We start from the raw sequence: 19,065 nt of genomic DNA on the forward strand, positions 1-19,065 counted from the left end.
TTGGACTCTGCTAGAAATTGTTTCTGGAAAGATAAATTCAGTAAAAGAGAGAAGAGGGGTTGTTATTCATGTCTTACCTCCATATGGTCATTTGCTTCATTTTCCTCTCATTAAAACTATTGAATTTTTTGTTAATCCACATTTACCTTGTGCCTTACACAGTGAGCCCCCACACGAAGCACATTTTCAGGCTTTGCGTGGTTTAGTTTCTGATCTCTTTTATTTTCCTTCTTTAAAGCTTTGATGATTATGTTCTATATTTGGGAAGCATGTAACTTAGTAGGAAAAGCTTACATGTTGGACTGAGACAATGTGGGTTCAAATCTTAGCTCCCATCACTTACTCAAGGGCATGACCTTAAATAAGTTTATTAACCTGACACTTGGATTCTGCATTAGAACACAGAAATGAGAGTAGTACCTTTCTCATTGCTTAGTAGTGAGGATTCAAAACAAAAATTGTGTACAGAGTCAAAGAAGCCTACTGTCATCGATAGACAATAAAGTGTTGACGGTTATTATTGTACCCTGCTTACTTTCAAATAGGAATTTGGAGCAACTTGCAGCAAAACAGTGTGGGGATACTAAATCTTAGCTCTGAATAAGAATTTGTCAAAAGCCAAATGTCAAATTGGGGGAAATATTTGCAATGTATAAGACAAAAAAGTAATATTCTTCATTTACAAAGAGCTCATAGAAATGAAATTGGCAAAGGAGTAAAGCCAGGCAGTTCACACAGAAGGCAATATAAATGGTCAGTAAACATTAGAAAACGTGTCTAACCTTATTCATAACAAGAAGAAAACCATGCTAATCAAAAGATCCAATTTTTCACCTACCAGTTCGTCGTAATTTCTAAATTGGGTGATATCCAACCTGGGTGAGGATATGGGATAACAGATACTCTTTTACAATATGTATATAAAATTATACTTCCACTCTCAGTATGTATGTGTGATGTATGTGTGTGTACATGTGTGTGTTATGTACATACATAACTTGCACGGACACATACTGAGAGTGGAAGTATAATTGATACAGCCCTCTTGGAAGACAGTTTGTCAGTGTTTCAGCATTTTATATGTCGATAGCTTTGACTCACCAATTCTGCTGCTAGCAATTTGCCATAAGACTATGCATGCAGAAGTGTAGCCAGGCCAGAAATAAAGGTATACATGCCAGAATACTTGTAGGTGTGGACATTCATTGCAGCATTGTTTCTAATAGCAAAAATCAAACAACCAAAAACTGAAAACCACCTAAAATACCCATGATTGGAACATTAGTTAAATTATAATAAATGAGTTCAATGGAATTCTAGATAGCCACTTTAAAAAAAAGGAGAAGAACTGTGTGCTGATATGGAAAGTTACAGTAGATAATATTTGTGTATGTGTGTGTGTATATATATATTTCTTCCCCTCATCTGTAAATGTACACAAGATACTTAGTAGATTTTTTTGCCCCTTTGAAGAGATGAAAAGGGTAGTGAGAAGACTATGGGAAATGAAAAACATTAGTGCATGCTTAATAAATATTTGTTGAGGACATTTATACCTTTTTGTATTCTTTGGTTTTTACCACACGCATCCATTGCTTTTATTTTAAAATCCTTGGTGGAGGATGGAGAGAATCAATAATAAAACAGTGAAAGAAATTGCTTCCTCTGATTGAGCGTAAACTCATCTTTGAGCTTCCTTGTAGCCAAGGCAAAGAAGGAACCCAGATAAAAAGCACAAAAAATTCATCAAGAAAGAGAAGTATTTTCCTGATACTGATCTCTAAAGGAATCCAGCTGCCAAGGATTAGTCTAAACTCATGTCTAATCTTGTCCCTCTCAAGCTTAAAATTCATCGATGGATCCTTGTCAACTTTTCTCTATGATGCAGCCTTTCCACACCCGACTGACCTCTCCTCTCCCATGTGTATGTGACACTCCATCCAAACTGGCCTTTACATGTATTGTTCCTTCTGCCTGGAATGCTCTCTCTTCTCTACCTAATTGTCAGCTATGACTGTTACGTTTTGTTTTAAGATTTTCAATTATTTGTTACCACCAGTGGGTATTCTTATAGGTCTGCTGTGCCTCCTCTGTGCTCCCCAGACCCCCTCTGCCTACCTCAGTGATGGAACTTGTCACACTGCACTGTGATGATTGTTTTGTTGTCCCCACTAAACAAGGAGCTCCTTAAGGTTAGGGATACTATGTTGTTTGGGGGCCCTGATCACCAAGTGCTTGCCAGGCACAGAGATAAATAGTCAGTAAATGACTGAGTGAGTAATCTGAAGTTTGAGTTCTACTTCTTTCACTAATTAGCTGTGTGGACAAGACACTTTCTGGGCCTTGATTTTTCCATCTATACAATAAGAGATTTGGCCCAGATAATCTATGAGAACTCTCTGGCTGATTTTTTTTCCTTCCTCTGTGGTTGTCAGATTGTCATATATATACATGGAGGCTGTTGCCAGTTGTCATGCAGAGTAATTTCAAAGTTTCAGAACTAAGCTTGTTAAAATTCACTGCATTTATTATGGCCTGTCCCACATTGTTCACCAGCTGAAGAGATCAGAGCCACATCCAGTGGCTTGGCCCAAGATTACAGAACTGATTATGTCTCCCGCTCTTCCTTCCTCTGATCTTCTCTCCTGGACATACACAGAGGTCACAGGACTTTGCCTGACATGAGCCTCCAAAGACGTCCCTTGCTTACTCTACTTTCTCACCCTGGGCTGAGCTGTCTTGATTCACTGTCCTTACCCTGGGTTCATGATGTGTTTTGCCTTCCTGTGAAGATAGGTCCTGTTCTGGCCACTCTCCACTTTGTACCTTCATCTCATCCTGCTCCTGCTCCCTGCCCCTTCCTTTTGTTCAGGATGGAGGTTATACCACCTCAATCCCAGCTTCACAACAAAAGTTAAAAGAAGGATATTGAGGTGAACCTGGGGTCTTTGGAGGGTAAATAATATCTCTGTCCATAGCATATTTTAAGAAAAACTTTGTACTTAAAAAATTGTATCTACTGATTAGAGATATTTTATTGAAACTGATGGCTCCCTAAGAAAAAGCCATCTACTTACTCCCAAATGCAAAATATCTTTAAGGACCATTTGGTAACTGATAGTTGGAGAGCATACTACCAATGCAAAGATGCTGAACCTAGGATAGGCATTATATACTAAAAGGTGAAAGCTATTCAGAGGTATTTGAAAAATACCTAGAATTCAAGAGTGGTTTGTTTGTCCTGCCCCACCCCATGCCCCACCACCCAAAAGTTGTATTGAGAGCCTGTTTTCTTCCCATTCATTCATCAAGTATTTCCAAAACACCGAGTATATGCCAGGCATTGTGGGACCAGGGATATACCAATGAACAAAGCAGAGTAAAATTCCTGCCTTCAAGAAGCTTTTTTCTAATTGAAGGGAGACAGTGAACAAAACATATAAGTAAATTATACAGTATTTGAGAAGATAATGCATGCTGAAGAGTAAAATAAAGCAGATAAGACTTGGTGGTATTCGGGCATTGCATTTTTAAACAGGGTGGTTGAGGAAAATCCTTACTGAGATGACAGTTGAGTAAAACTAGATTTGAAGACTGAGCCGTGCATATACTCTGGTGAGGGGCATTTCAGGCAGGGGAAAGAGCAAGGACAGAGTCCCCAGTGCAGGAGCCTGCCTGACGTTAGAAATGGCACTTAGTCTGAGTTGAGGAGTCATTGGAGGGTTTTACCCAGAGGAATGACAGGACCTGACTTAGGTTTTCTGGCTGCTCTATGGAGATTAGGCCAGAGGATGCAAGGGTGAAAATGGAGAGACCCACAGTAGGCTGTTGAGTATTCCAAGCAAGAGATGATGGTGATGTGGACCAGAGTAATGGCAGTGGGGACAGTAGTAAGAGGAGATAGAATTCTGAATGTAATTTAAAGCTGAGAAGTCTTCTGTGGGACATGTGAGAAAGATGAGAATCAAGGATACCACCACTGTTTTTGGCTTGAGAATCTGGAAAACCTGGTTGCCATTAACTCAGTGGAAAAGATGGTGGGGAACAGGTTTGAGAAGGAAGGTTAGGAGCTTGGTTTTGGACTTGTGGAGTTTAAAGGACCTGTTAGACAACCAAGTGGAGAGAGCAGATAGACAGATGAATGCATGAATCCATGTTCAGAGAATAGGACTGGCCTATAGACACACGTTTGAGAGTTGTCAGCATGTGTAAGTGGTTTTTAAAGCTGTGGGACTAGATGAGGTCCCCAGGGAGGTGATGGAAGATAGAAAATAGAAGTCTAAGGGCGGAATAGCTCTAGCATTAAGAGATTAGAGAAATGAAGTGGGGGGAAATGCTTCTGATATAAGTGAGGAGAAAAACAAATACAAAATTATATCTGTGCTACCATAAGAATGCTTATTTGTGGCTTTAACAGTCAAGTGACTTTTTTGAGACTTCAAGGGAACTTTGGCATATGGCGATGTTCTTCAGTCAGTTTTCAAATAGAATATTTGTTGCCCATGCTCTGGGCATCTTATTTCAAAATAAACTTTACTCTGCCATTTCTCCTTGGGTAGACTTCTGCCATCTCCTTTTCAAGGTCATTATTCTTGATTTTTAAAAATTCTTTTTAAAGAAAAGAATCTCTTTACAGCTGAAACCTGTAGTAAACCCTTCAATTACTCTCTTCTTTTCTGGGCAGAAAAAATAGTATCTCGTAATAGAAGCCCACAGGTTATGTGAACTTAAAAAACATTGTTATCATTTTGAAGTACTTACTGATCAGCTGCTTTTAAACTTGAAGGGGTTCTAGCTGCACCAGAATGTAAGTGCTAGCACTGGGACCTCATCATATTTCTTACTTAATTCTGGAATACTTACTTGGGAAGGTTATAAGGTAATTTGAGAGTATGATAGAAATGTCTGATTTGTTCATTATGCACGTGTATGGCTAGTATTCATACCCTATTCACAGGTTATTTCTGTAAATGGGGGGATTTGTTTGAGGTGCTGTTGTGGACAATGAAAATCAATTAATTCCAGGCAGAATAGAAATTCTAAGTTTCAGTTCACTCGCTCAAGTTGTCCTTGAGGATATCATCCCTTTTGAATATGTTTCTTGTGCCCGATGTGAAAGTCAGTTCAGTGTTCCATTGGCAGTTTAGGTTCTTGTCTTATTGATCAATAGCAGCAGTCAGGGAAGGCCTGCTTATTCCTCCTTCAATAGAACCAGACCAGGCTTGAAGAGAGGTAATAATCACTGCTCTGATCACAGCGTGTTCTCTTTTCTCCTTCCCAACCCAGAGCATGTCTGTTCGATCCTGGCTTCCCTCCTGCGGAACCTGAGAGGGCAGCAGCGAACTCGGCTTCTGAATAAATTCACTGAAAATGACAGTGAGAAGGTAGGTGCTTGTTGGACTGTAAAGATGGGACCAGGACCAGCGAGGATAGAAGGACTCTATCTAAGATGTGATCTGAGGGGTGCTGGGTTGAGAGTTCCTGTCCTAAAATATCTACTCCAGCATCTGGGCCCCGTTGCTTTGGCTCTCAGAGGTTTCTCTGGTTATTCTGTCTCTCGTCTTCAAATGCATTCCCCTGGAAGTAGTAAAACCTCAGGTTGGTATCAACTAGCACTTTAGGGGGATTTTTAGACCCAATGAGAGTGGATTATGATAGGATTGTGGTTGGGGGAGAGGGAGCTTGCACAGCCTTACAAATGAATGAGAGCATAGGCTTTGGATTCACATGTCTGGATTTGAACCTGGTTTTGCTACTTTCAAGATGTGTGCCACTCCGAGCCTTACTTTCCCTGGCTTTAAAATGGAGATGTTAATACCCATGTTGAAGAGTCAATGAGAGGAAGATTAAGTGAAGTCTTACTAGGTGGTGTTGATGGTAGTGATGATGAAAATGACATGATGATAGAAAACGGTAGAGCCTGCCCTAGATGGGCTACAGAACATGGAAATGATCGTGTAAATGAGATTAGATAGATATTTTGCGTTGTTTTCTACAGTACCAAACCATAAGTTTTTTTTTTTTCACTTTTCAGTTTTATTAGGTAGAATTGCCAAACCATAGGATTTTTTAACAGTAATAAGAACTACGATTTATTGAATGACTACCGTGGATTGGGTACTACAGTATTACTCACGTTTACGGATAAGGAAATTGAAGCTAAGAGACATTCTGTGACTTGCCCAAGGTCATACCAGTAACAAGAAGCAGAGCTAGGATTTGAACCCAGGCTGCCTGAGTCCAGAAAACCCATGTATTTTATCACACTAAACATAAGTAGATAGTTCAGATGAATAAAATTAAGAACCAAAGCCCCCTTTTTAACTTAAAATAATTTCTTTCCTTCCCTTGTCCAAGGTGAGGCTGAAATTTTTTCCTACTTTGGAGAGACATTTAAGACTATCTCTTTGAGCCTACCTGTAACCATTTTTTCTACCCTCACTATAATATACCATGGTGAAGAGGCCATCAGGTTAAAGAGTTTGAAAGGAGTGTGAGCAGATAGACATCTATCTTAAAAGCCAAAGAATCTCGTCCTGAGTTCCATGTGCTGATGTTAGGTGTCCATAAGGAACCTAAAATATTATATATTTTGTCTATGTGTATGTACTTTTATGAGGGGAGGAGACAAGGGTACAAAACTGTAATGAGCTTTTCAAAGACATTCTTTTTGTTTGTTTTTTGATTTTTGGTTTTTTTATTTTTATTTTTTTCTTTTCGAAGACATTCTTGACCCCAAATATTTTGAAACCATCTCTGTAGGATCATTAAGATGAGGAGGAAAAGACCAAGTCAGTGCTTTAGAAATTCTTAACATGCAGTGAAACCAATTGCTCCCATGTGATTAACATGAATAAATTCAATTGTTTAAAAAAAGTGAGAGAGAGGCCATCAGGTTAGGAGACAGAACATCTTAGCAATCTTGTCACCCTGGTGACATCATCTAATGTCTGTTCTTCAGTTTCCTCATCTTTAAAATTAGGATTGCTGTCTATCTTCCCTGCCTACCTTATCAAGTTTTTCTAAAGTTTAGAAAAAATAATGGCTATGAGAATACTTTGTAAACTGAAGTATATAAAATCTTAGGGTCGTCATTGTTACCCAGGGAAGATTTGGGCACAGCCTTCCTGGACTGTCTGATGCCAGGTTGAAGCAACGTCTGCTGTTAATCAGCATCAGCTCCTGGGGAAATACCAGGGTTGCCAAGTTCCATGGTGGTGCCAGCCTGGTAAAAGAGATAGTGTTCTTTCAATCTTTTGGAAATCTTAGGGGGGAATAAATGGAACTTTTTCAAACCTGCTGAGTTGTTCCTCAGGCCACGTTTGAAGTTTAAAACTGATTTTTAGGTTATTGCTAAGCAAAAGTCAAGGCCTTTTTTTAACTTGCTGAAGGAGTTTTTCTTGCACTCTCTTCTGACTCAAAAGCAACGAAAAAGATTTTACTCAGACCTTTTTAAAAAAAGATCAGCTCTGGGGCAGAATCTGAACATGAAAGGTTTCAGTTTGGAAAAAGAAATTTCTGTAAAGTTCTAAGTGAATATCAAGTATGTAACTTCAGGCTCCTTCTCTTTGTAAGAAGGGACTTGAATTTTTATTTATTTGTTTGTTTTTAACAACTTGAATTCATGGGAATCCTGGAAGGGCTGGGAATGCGTAGTGTCCTTTGGAAATGGGTCTGTGTTCAAACTGCCTCCATGCCAAGTGTTTGCTTTGTTCTGCCCCAGCCCTTTGATCCCTTCCTACGTGTTCCTAAGCAAAGCTCAGATCCAGGGCAAGAAGTGGTAGAGCGGCTCTTGCTTTGTGAGGGGTGACAGGGAGATGAATAGGAGCTCTGCTCTTCTCTTGCCTTGATATTCTCTTTCCTTTTCACTCACGCCTGTGAAATCTCTCTCTTTCAGGTCGACAGGTTGATGGAATTGCATTTTAAATATCTGGATGCAATGCAGGTGGCCGACAAGAAGATTGAAGGAGAGAAACATGTATGTATCCCTGCCTATCTTTTGCCAACTATTGCTTCGCACTCCATTTTGGTCCCTTGTGCACCTTCTATCTTCCCACAGGACAGACAAGAGCAGGGGTGCCCTCCACCTTTGTGTGCCACCTAACATACTGGAAGAGCAGAACAGTTGACAGTCTGCCAGTGGTTATAACTGCTCTTCTAATGGGTGTGAAGTCCCTTAGGAGGATGGATTGTACGATTGATCCAGGTCTCACCGGGAGACTGAGTGATAGCACAAGTACCCTTGATGAGAGCTTCTCTTCGAAAATCTGACCACAGTACAGTGCTGTGACTTGGTAGTGTGTTGGCAGAGTGTGTCTGGCTGGCTTCTGTAGTCCTAGGGAAGCACTGGCAGGAACGGTGGTTACGGGGATAAGAGCTACAAGGGCACTGGGAGTCACTGAATCCAGGTGACACTTGGAGACCTCGAGAAGAGACGCTGAGTGCATTGTGGCAAAGCCTGCACACCAGTTTCAAAGTGACTGACCCGCATTGTCTTGTGCTGACCGTTGCTGAGGGAAATGAAACCTGCTAGATGTTTTTTCTTGCGGAGCCTTGCTTACCTAGGGGGTTATCCTTCCTCCTGTATTTTTCACCTGCTTCTGTTTTGCCCTCTGCCATCTCTGGCCTGTGTAGCTTTCTCATCTGTCTCTTTAATCAGGGCAGATTTTCGTGTCTGTTGGTTAATGTCCGATATGTATTCTCTTCCCTACAAGACATTCCTCAATCTTTGGTCACACTGCAAAATGATCCTTTTCTTGCTTTTTTCAGAGTCTGTAGTAGACTCATTTTCCTTGTGATCTTGTTTTGCTGTATCACCTTCTTTTCGCTTTTGAACCTCCCTGGTGGGAGAGCCCGTTCCAGCACCCCCTCCCATCAGTGATGGGGCAGTCGAGCCGTGCGCAAGAGCTGTGTGTATGGGAGTTACTCTAGCATCTTCCCTCAGGCCTCAGGCCAGGGTGAGAGACTAGAGCTTGGGGGGAAGACAGTGACCTTGTTGTCTGTGCCCTGTTTCTCTTCACCTCGTCTCATCCATCCATCCCCTTTCCCAAAATAAACCTCCATTTATGAATACCAGTAGAGGGGTGACCATGTTTATCACTCTTGTGATTTCCCTGTGCTCCCTAAACCTAGTGAGTCCTCAGATGTTTGTTGATTGATTGAATTGATTGACTGGGACTTTCTTCTTTTATATGGTGATACTACAAGGTAAATGGCAGGCTCTAAATTCTGAGGCTGGACTTCAGATACTAGCATGTTCCACACACAGTCCTTTCATTCCACACACTTCACCCTCTTTATTTTATTGTTTGATTAAACTTTCCTTTTTCATCTTTTCTTCTCTTTATGGTAACTTGTACATGGTGGACACTTAGTGATTGTTAAAATGCCAGAGTAATATATTCTTTCTCTTTGTCTGAATGATAATTAGAAACAAATTGAACTTTCCCTAGACTTTCATTGGGAAACAGCCATGAGACAATTAGAACTCCAGCTCTGACAGAATCCCCCATGTTACCTGCTGAAGAAGCTTTTCAGGGGTGGTAGAGGAAGCATCTGGAGTCAGAGAAACTAGAATTTTAGTGCAGGCACCACCTCTAAATCACTGCCCAGCCATGCCTTGTCACCGTGCCTCAGGTAGCTCCAGTCTCTTAGCTATAACGTGGTTATCAGCAAAGTCCAAAGTCAATTTCTCAAATCCCCTCAGCTTGACGTTTTCCCTGAGGTTCGGATGAACGCACTTTGGTAACTCTGCCATTTTTTGAAAATGGAATGGATTAAAAGCGCAGTGAGAGGTTGGTCAGCAACTGTCTTTTGTGTAGAGCAGCGGCAGCCAGGTAGAAAAGGTGCGCGGGAGGTAGGGGTCGGATAAGCCTGGATTTGAATTTGAACTCTGCCACTTCCTAGCTCTGAGACCTTGGACAAATGAGTTGACCTCTCTGAGCTTTGGTATAATGGAAATGACACCTCTCTTTCAGTGCTGTTAGAAGACTGAGCTCTAAGTATGTGAAATACCTTGCTCAGTAAGTAAAAGCTGCTGCTGTAACTAGCTCTTCCTAGCTTCCTTAGGAATTCTTCTGTAACTTTTAAGCCAGGCAGTCCTTTTTCTGAGAGCATCCTCCTTGCCAGATGTCCCAGGAGTTGTCTTAGCAGACCAGGGCATTGGCACCATCAGGTGCTTCGTTTGAGGTGAAGCTGAAATAGGCTTTGTTTTGGGGGGTTGCTTTGTTTTGTTTGAGGGAGACCAGAATAAGCTGTTGGGGTCAGGAAGCAGCTTTGTGTAGCCATTAGGAAACCTGGCCTGCTTCCCACAATATTATCTATTATCAGCATTGAAGAGGGTGTGAAACTGATTAGGACTGACGAGAGAAATCTCTGCAGCCACTCTCCCCAGCTTTCACGGTGCCTCCGTGTGCCACAGGCGCAGGGCCCCTGCCGTGCCCTGACAAACACCTGTCTCCTTGATGCCAAGGCCGTTTTGCTGGGCACTGGCAAACATTCCAAGGCCGTTAGTGCTCAGCAGCCTCAGTGTTGCTCAGAGAGTCAGGGCGGGGTGGGAGTGAGGGATGCATTTGTGAGCGGTGCTCCATGCCAGCATGCAGGCTCCGCCCTGCCAGATGAAGCCGCCTCACAGGCCTGAAGTGACTTGGAACAAAACCATCTCTTTTTTGTCTCTCCTTTATGCAGTCTTCTCTCCTAAGTCATAAACAATTTGTCACGTCACCTTATCCAACCTCCATTAAACTTGGGTGTCCAACACCCATTGGGAACTCAGCAAATATTTGTTGACTTGAATTGAATGCTTATTTCTCAGGCATTTGATGACATTGACTGTCAGATCAGTAATGACTAAATACCTCATATACTTTGCCAAGTCTGCAACAACAAAACCTTAAATAACAGGGTCAGATATTGACGTTTTTTAGTGTCTCACAGCCACCATCTTCCCTACAAACTTCAGACTTCCGTGGGCACAGTACAGGTGACTCCCGTGGGCACAGTACAAGTGTCCGTGGTTTGCAGTTGACCAAGATTCACTGGAGAAAGTCCAGTCATTTGGCAGATGTCTCTCACAGGCACCTGCTCCGTGCGGGACACAGCAGGGGGTGAGCACGGGTGGAAGTGCCAGCAGAAGCGTGGGCCGCAGGAGCTCCTGCTGCTGCTGCTGCTGCTGCGGGGGCCGGAGGAGTCCGAGGGGCGGGGGAAGCCGTCTGCTCCTCGAGTTTCCTGTAACAGTTTTGTGGATGAGACAGGATTTGAGCTGAACCTTAAAAGGAAAAGACTTTTAGGACATTTCAAACTAGAGAGGAGCGAGAGCAAAGGAGGGGCAGTGGGGAGCCAAGTTGAGTTTTGGGATGAATGATGTTACATTTCAGGAGCAGAGGGTGTGAGGGGGGAACATGGGCTTTAGAGCCAGGCTTCTTCTGGTTCTCCAGCTGTGGACAAACAGCCTAACTACTCCAGCTGTTTTCTTCCTTCCTTGTGTTTTGTTTTTAAGATGTGTGTCCCAACCTGTGGGTGTGTGAGGAATTACATATTTAGGCATTTGGTGATGTAGATATAACACACATGAAAGCTGCTTTCACAGGTCCTGGGGTGTAGAGGTGGCCAGAGAAGCTTTTCTCTGTAAAGACCATTTATACCACCACCCTCTGCATCTGCTTGCATTCTCTTACTTCCCTGGTGGCGCAAGACAATGTGTGACCTGAGCCCTCCCTGCTTGTCCCCCTTCCTCCCCTGCCACTGTGCACTGACTTCCCGCCTTATGTCCTGTGCTTCTCCCTCTGTCCTGCCTCTTCTCACTCTGGTGCCTCCTTCCACCTTCAGGTCTCAGCCTAAATGTCACCCCCTCAGAGAGGTTTTCAGTGGTCGCCGTATGTAAAGTGGTGCCCCCATTGCCAGTGCTTCTTCATAACCTGTAATTATTTTGTTTGTTTATTCTATCTCTGGGGCTGTAATCTTTCTTGTTCATCATATTCTCAGGACTTACATAGTGATTAACATGCAGTAAATGGAGGAGCACTACTCATGAGATAAAGTTAATATTTGTCCACGGGTATTAAGGAAGGCAGAGGGTCCTGGGCTTTCTACATTATGTCAGAACTGTCATTTTTAACCCTAATTTTTGTTTTCTCTGTTATTAGCCCAATCATCAAAAATATTTAAGTATAGCTGTGTGGATGCTGTGGCATAACTATAGCTATATTCAACACAGAAAAATACTCCTATTTAGAACAATCTACAAGCTTTACTGATAATTTTATACACACCCAGTTTGGATCACATTACTGCAATACTTGGTAACTAGCAAAGCCTTCCACGTCTTGGCAGTTGCCTACTGCATTCACATTATATTCAGTGTCCACGTGACTCCAGGGCCACAGCGTATCTGAACAAACCCTTGGGGTTCCTGGTTAACAAGATGTGACCTGAACTTTTAAAGGGCATGTAATTCTTAAGACTCTTCTAGTGAGCAGCAGTTCTCTGTGATCTGTAAATACCCAGGGTGCTTGTCTCAGCAGATTTCACCTGACTCCCCAAGCAACACGAAGCCCAGAAAACACCAAGGTCCCTGTTGTTGGGAAGCTATCCTGACTTCTCATGGGTTCCTTCTGGTTTCTGTTAGTTGCATGTAGAGATGCCAGGCTTCTGAGTGTCAGAAGTAAGGCATAATTACATAGGTATTGGTAGGGATTTTAAAAGTGGGAGGAGAGCCTTGGAGAGAGGTTTTCCTTTTTTAGTTCCTGGGAAAATTATTCTCAGCAGATTTATTTAATAAAGTGTTCTCGCCACATACTTTGCACCGTAATGACTTACAAATTGCATGCTAATTTTGCCACAGTTAAATCATCCCAGGCTTTATCCTGGAAAGAGAAAGATGGACTCCTTGTAATGAAACAGTATCCACAGGACTAGATGTCGGAAACAGACTTTGACTATTTCCTTAGTGTTTGAAACTCACTTAAAGACCTGTACAAAGGATGTAAGGCCCAGGAATGGATGTGTGGGATGCGTGGTGGTAAAGCATTGGGAGATGTGGAGGCAGTGGACGTGTGAGGCTGCCGTTGACTGTTCCAGGGACAGTGTGGGAAGCTCCTGGGGCAAGCTTCAAAACAGGGAATCCTGCTGAGAGTTCCTCTCAGCTGTTCTTTAAGCCGGTGGTTCCCACACGTCTCAGTCCATGAATTTGGCAGAACGCAGCTAACAGACAGTAGAAGCCACAGATGGTGGGGGAGGGGATGCTGGTGCTTCTCCCTGTCTATTGTGTCCTTCTTTCCGAGACAGATTTAGCCATCTGCTCATTCACCCTTCTCTACTGCCCTCTCCCTGCCCCCTTCCCAGTCACAATCATCCTTTCTACCATTGCAGGAGAAGTTGCGGGGCCTGAGTCCAGGTCCCACATCTCTGCCACTTACCCTGCAGTGTGGCCTAAGCACTCCGTTTTGCTTTTTTCATCCTCTCTGTCCTTTCTCAGTGGGGTCCACAGTGTCTCCCATACTGACTTCACAGAAGCCCTGGTTCTCTCAAGGCTGGCGTATATGTTGTCAGAATTCAGGTGGGCAATCTAGTTGTTTTATTTATTTGTTTGTTTTTAGTAAAATTAGAAATTGAAGGCGTGCTAATGATGAAGGCATCATGGCATCATAAAAGGAACATGAACCCTGGGATCTTACAGCCCAAGGTTAAATCCCAGCTCTGCCACACATGAACTCTGTTCTTTGGGGAAATGCTTTGCTCTGTGTGTGTATGCATGTGTGTATGTGTGTGTGTGTGTGTTTTTCATTGTAGCTTTATTAGAGGGTCATTTTGAAGATTAATGAGATTGTTTATAAAAACCAGGGACATACTCATGTGTTAAGGCTGGCCTAACACATAGTCAGTTTCTCCTTTGAGGGCAAACTGGTGTGATATCCTTGGGTTCTTATCAGAGCTTCAGAGCTGCTATCAGTTAGCTGAGTAGTCTCAAAAAAAAAATATCCCTTTTATTAATTCTCCAGCCTCTGTTTCCCCCACTGAAAATGACCAGCAGTCCCTAGGATTCCTCTCTAACAGACTGCTCTATTTTCGAAGCTCTTGAAGGAAGATTTTGTTTTGCTAGTATTTGTGCCTCTCCCTTCTCCACTTACCTATCACTCCCATGGTTTAAATTCTCCCCTTGCTTTGGAAGTAAGAAGGAAATTGTCCTTTTCTAAATGGTGGGACAGTTCCTGCCCATGACTACAGACTGTAACTGTGACCCCTTCTGGGCCTCTGAGTCATGTCCCCTCTTATTAAGAAAAGAGGGATTCCTCTTGGCTTCACAGCAGTTTCTTTTATGACTGTCTCCTCCCATCAGCGAGGGGCAGCTCACCACCTGTCTGTCAGGGGCAGATTAGAAATGGCATCCACAGGCTCATTTGGAGGCTTGCGACTTGCCTGCAGAGAGAGATGGAGGCACCTGAAAGTTAGCGATTTGGTAGTGCTCCAGAAGACAGATTAACATTTAAAGTGAGGATGTGGCTGGGGGAGGGGCGGAACACACACAGCCCTGCAGAAATGGCACCTTGATGCCACACGTGCTACCTCCTTGTGTATCTTTGGAGATGGATCTGTTTATTTTAGCAGCCCCCAAACAGGCCCGTGCTGCTGTGAATTGCAATCTGTTCCACTTAATGCGCTGTTCACTGAATTACCATCTAGGTTTTTATTCTAGCCCTCTCATGGAATGAACAAAATAAAACTCTTCAGAGTGTCTTTTTTTTTTTTTTAAACTCTCCCAAATCGCATGTAGAGTTTGCTGGTCTAGCTATCGATTCTCTTCCTTCCTCTTTCTTAAGTTTCTTCATTTTATAAAGAAAAGACAGACCTGGAAGCTAGATGACCTTACATTTAATGCTGCTAGTTTACAGTAGTTCCCAGAAATAGCATAAAGAAAAAATCCCATCTATTCGCTCATATGCTAATACCAGAAAAGGTCTATAAAGCAAAGATTTTTTTCTACTTTGAACTGTGGAAGTGATCACAGACTTGGAGCCAGACCTGCGTGGATTTTTATCCTGTCTCCAACACTTACTCGACTATGAGCTTTGTGACCTTAGCAGAGGTTTCCCCTCTGTAAGCCTCAGTTTCTAATTTGAAAGTGGAAATAGTAATGGTTCTTATCTCTTGGAGTTTAGGGGAAAATGAGAAATCCATCAAAGTGCTTAGCAGAATGCCTGGCACACAGTGAGGACCCAGGAAATTTTGCTGTTGTTTTTATTCCATTTTTGCCACCCATCTCTTGTTAGAGTCAAAGAACTGACAGAAAAAGGGTCTTGGACTAGGAAATCATATTCTACTCAAGTCTCTATCCAAAATTCAGTGACATCTGTCTCAATTTTTCCATCTGTGAAATCTGCAAATGATACTTGCTGTACATACTCAACCGAGGGCATGTACAGCAAGTGAGGTTAGTGCAGATCCTCTGCTCTGAACCGGAAAAAGTGCTGTATGTGGATGTTGAGTTGTCATTGCTTCACAAAGAGACAGTCACCTTCACTCTTCTTAAAGGCGAGAGTTGAATGAATTCATTGGTGGGAGACATCCTTTAAATCTTAACCCTCATGTCTTATTTCAAATGCAATTCAATGTATACATAGATTTTTACTTTGAAATTTTGTAGCATACAGTATCTTTACAATACTCAAGAGGTTACTCAAGTTTTTTGGAATTTCTCCTTAATCAAATTAATCATATTCCCATTTTAAGAGTCATTACAGTGGATTAGAGGTGGCACTCATGAACCCTATTTCCCTTCCTTTATCTAGCTCAGGCTTCTTATTTCCAAGCAAAGAAGCTGAGGCCAAGAAAAGTTAAATGACTTGCCTGCAGACACTAGTAAGTTAGCATTAGAGTTGGGATCTTACCTCATTTGCTTTGTTCTTTCAGATTTCTGGTTCTTCTTCCTCACACAGGGATATCCAGAGAACCATATCACATCCTTATCTCAAGATCAAAATTTTATCTGGTGTCTTAGAAACCCAGAAAAGGAGCCAAACATGCATTAATCCATTTTAAAGAAGTTTATACTCTGTTCACATATAGTAAGACAGATGGTTAATAAAAGTGACATCCTTCCTCTTTTTAAAACAGACCAAAACTTGAGAAGATGTGCCTAAAAGAACTGTACTCAAACTTCCTTATTTTCCATCAGAATAAAAATCACCCTGCTTCTCTTATTTCCCTTTCAACATGGAGTATACCTTTGTGCTCGACTTCCCTGAATCCACTCAGCAGTAAATATTCCATGCCACAGAGTTGTAACAGGCTAGATAAGGTGCTATCCTGACAGCAGTCACCTTCTCTGCATCCTGGTTTCTATGATGCTTCTAAAACTGTCAGGGCAGAAACTTCATCTTAGCAGCCAATCTCTGTTTCATCTTTGTGCATGTTCAATGCAGTGATGGTGATGCCTTTCTTGGAGATGAGCTATAGTCATATCTGAGATCTACATTTGAAAATTTCACTTTCAAATCATGTGGCCGTGTGTCTAAAAGTAGAATGTCGAATTGAATGTTGTCAGAATCTTGAAGTTCTGAGGAAAGAATTAAAAATAGGGTTTGGCAATGCTCTCTTGGGTCTGGTCTTCCTACATGACAATGTTTAGAGAAACTTGAAGGTGCAGTGTGTCTGGTTAAAAGGAGATCAGATTGTGGTAAGAGTGCAGAAAAGGGAGGATCACCAGGAGCACTTCTGACCTAAGCGGAAAAAGTTAATTTTGCTAAACTCCATTCTTTAGCGTTTCGACCACTCTTACTATCTTCCTTTGTTCTTCAGACAGCTCTGAAATCTGTACCCACACTAACACTGTAATATGAAAAGAGCAGACTTGGATTTAAATCTCAGTTCTGCTACCCACTAGCCTTGGGGAGGTTGCTCTGCCTGAGTCAGTTTCCTCCTCTGAAATGGGGGTAATAATCCCTACTTTGCAATATTTATGAGACGTAAAGGAGTCAGTTTAGGGAAAGCACTTGCCACTGTACCTGACACATAATAAGCCCTCAGTCAACGTTAGCTGCTCCTCCGAGCTGGACAGATGGTGGTAGCAATGGTTCTTACTCAGACTGCCTCACACAATGCCTAGTATGTAGTAATCCATCAAACACTATGAGCTGCCGATAGCTAGGATCTAAGAAGCAAAGAAATAGTCCCTTCCTTCTGTCCTCTCTCTCTCGGTGACAGTGATGTGCGCTCTTATTCTCTCCCACCCGGGTCAAGGCGACTTTTCTGTGCTTTAACCTGTGCTGCTCTTCCCTCTGCTTAGAATGTTCCTTCCAGCTTGTCAGGCTCCTTCAGAATCCAGCTCAAATGTTGTATTTCCCTTGAACTCTCCTGACTCCCCAAAACAGACTCAGTCTGTCCTTCTTCTGGAGGCCCATGGCACTCAGTATGAGAGGTCCTTCATAATAGCCATTGCTACATTAAAGTAAAATTCGTTTGTTCATATTTATTAACCTTATTAGACTTCAATGTCCTTGATTATGTAGACTGTCCTGTTTCTCTTTACTACCCCCAGCACATCATATAACACCTGGCTCATAGATAGACGTTCAGGAAATCTTCACCAGGTGCGTGAATGAATGTGTTTCACTCCAAGTTCCCATGTTTGCAAACCTCTAAGGCTTTTGTCTCTCCACCCCGCTCTTCTCCTGTCTTCCCCATCTGATCTGCTTCTCACAAAGGCTAATACTGTGGCCTCCTAGCTGTATACCCTGCCTGCCTCTCAACACTTGAAGCCAGTGTGTCCATCATACAGGCATTTGCATATTCTCATCATGACATTTTCCTGCACGGTGTAGTCTGCAGCCTCTCGTATCTCACTCCTCTGTTGAGCATTCAGGCCTCCCACCAGCTAGCCCTCCAAAGCACTGACTGAGCCTCCCCACCACAGCATATTAATAGTGCTGAACTTCTACCTGCATTTTTCCAATCCTGTTTCACAAATGCTTTTCAAGGGTCTACTATGCAAAAAGTACCCTGCAAGGTGCTTTCTAGGGTACAAAGATGAGTAAAACACAACTCTTTCAAAGAACCTACACAGGAAAGAGGTACACATCTGAATAACTCTTACAGAGCAGACCATGGAAGGTGCCATAAAAGAGGTACAAATCCAAGGTTGGGGGTTTTAAGAAATGAAAAAAATCATGTCAAGTTGGAAAACTCTGAGAAGTTTTTAAAGATCTCAGGAAAAGTTTTATAAGGAATATCACATTTTAGACTTTATTATGATAGAGATTGAGTGTGGGGAGAGCACCAACATTACAAGCAAAGGTGAGAAGGCCAGAAAGGGAGAGCAGGCCTGTTAGTGCTGTGTGTATGGGGGCGGTGGGGGGGAGGGTGTTGAGCAGAAAGTATGCAGGGCGTAAGGCCTCAGACCACAGGAATGCCTTCATTCTTAAGGCATTCTTTCTGCTTTGTCTGCCAATCAGAAGCCTTGAAACCTTACCCAAAAGTCACTTCTTCCCAATGCCCTAACATCTTAACCAACCCTGATTAGCACCTACTACTTGTAATTACTTTAAATTTTGAGTGCACTGTGTCCCTTTACTTTTTGGTCATTTTCCACATCCCTGTGACTTTCCCAGACAATCAGCTCCTCGGTGACTAAGACCAGGGTATCCCTTTACCTCCATTTTCATTCTTTTTCTACCCTAAATCAGTGCTTAGAAAGGTGTCCTTGCCACTAGGCATATAGCAGGGTCCAGATCTGAACACTCTGCTTCATGCTATTCATTTCCACCTCAGCAATGAATCAGACGGGATTCCTGTCCCTAGGGAGCCCATATTCTAGTAACTGGTAATTATGTAATTATGAGCAACTTACCTAACCTCTGTGTGCCTTGGATTCTAATTTGTACAATGGGATTAATAATCCCTTCCCTGCTCTCTTTAAATTTGGTAATAAGTACCATATATATAATAACGCTTTAAACTTTGCAGCATTATAGAAATGTGAAGTATTAGCAGCAAATGCTTTTTGCATGAGTAGAAGTCAAGAGTAATTTTCCTTCCTGTGCCCCCAGCTGCCGAACTCTTAGGAGTTCTGGA

General features: G+C 42.4%; 1 protein-coding gene across 1 annotated transcript in view; it reads left to right on the forward strand.

The window, feature by feature from the left end:
• Window positions 1–19,065, forward strand: part of CTNNBL1 (catenin beta like 1) — a 143,840-nt gene that overhangs the window by 111,721 nt on the left and 13,054 nt on the right. Inside the window, exons 12-13 of the mRNA XM_010960747.3 lie at window positions 5,287–5,384; window positions 7,898–7,978. Of these exons, the coding sequence (XP_010959049.1) occupies window positions 5,287–5,384; window positions 7,898–7,978 (179 nt within the window). The remainder of the gene's footprint in view (window positions 1–5,286; window positions 5,385–7,897; window positions 7,979–19,065) is intronic.

The sequence above is a fragment of the Camelus bactrianus genome, chromosome 19, assembly GCF_048773025.1.
Source record: "Camelus bactrianus isolate YW-2024 breed Bactrian camel chromosome 19, ASM4877302v1, whole genome shotgun sequence".
NCBI lineage: Eukaryota > Metazoa > Chordata > Mammalia > Artiodactyla > Camelidae > Camelus > Camelus bactrianus.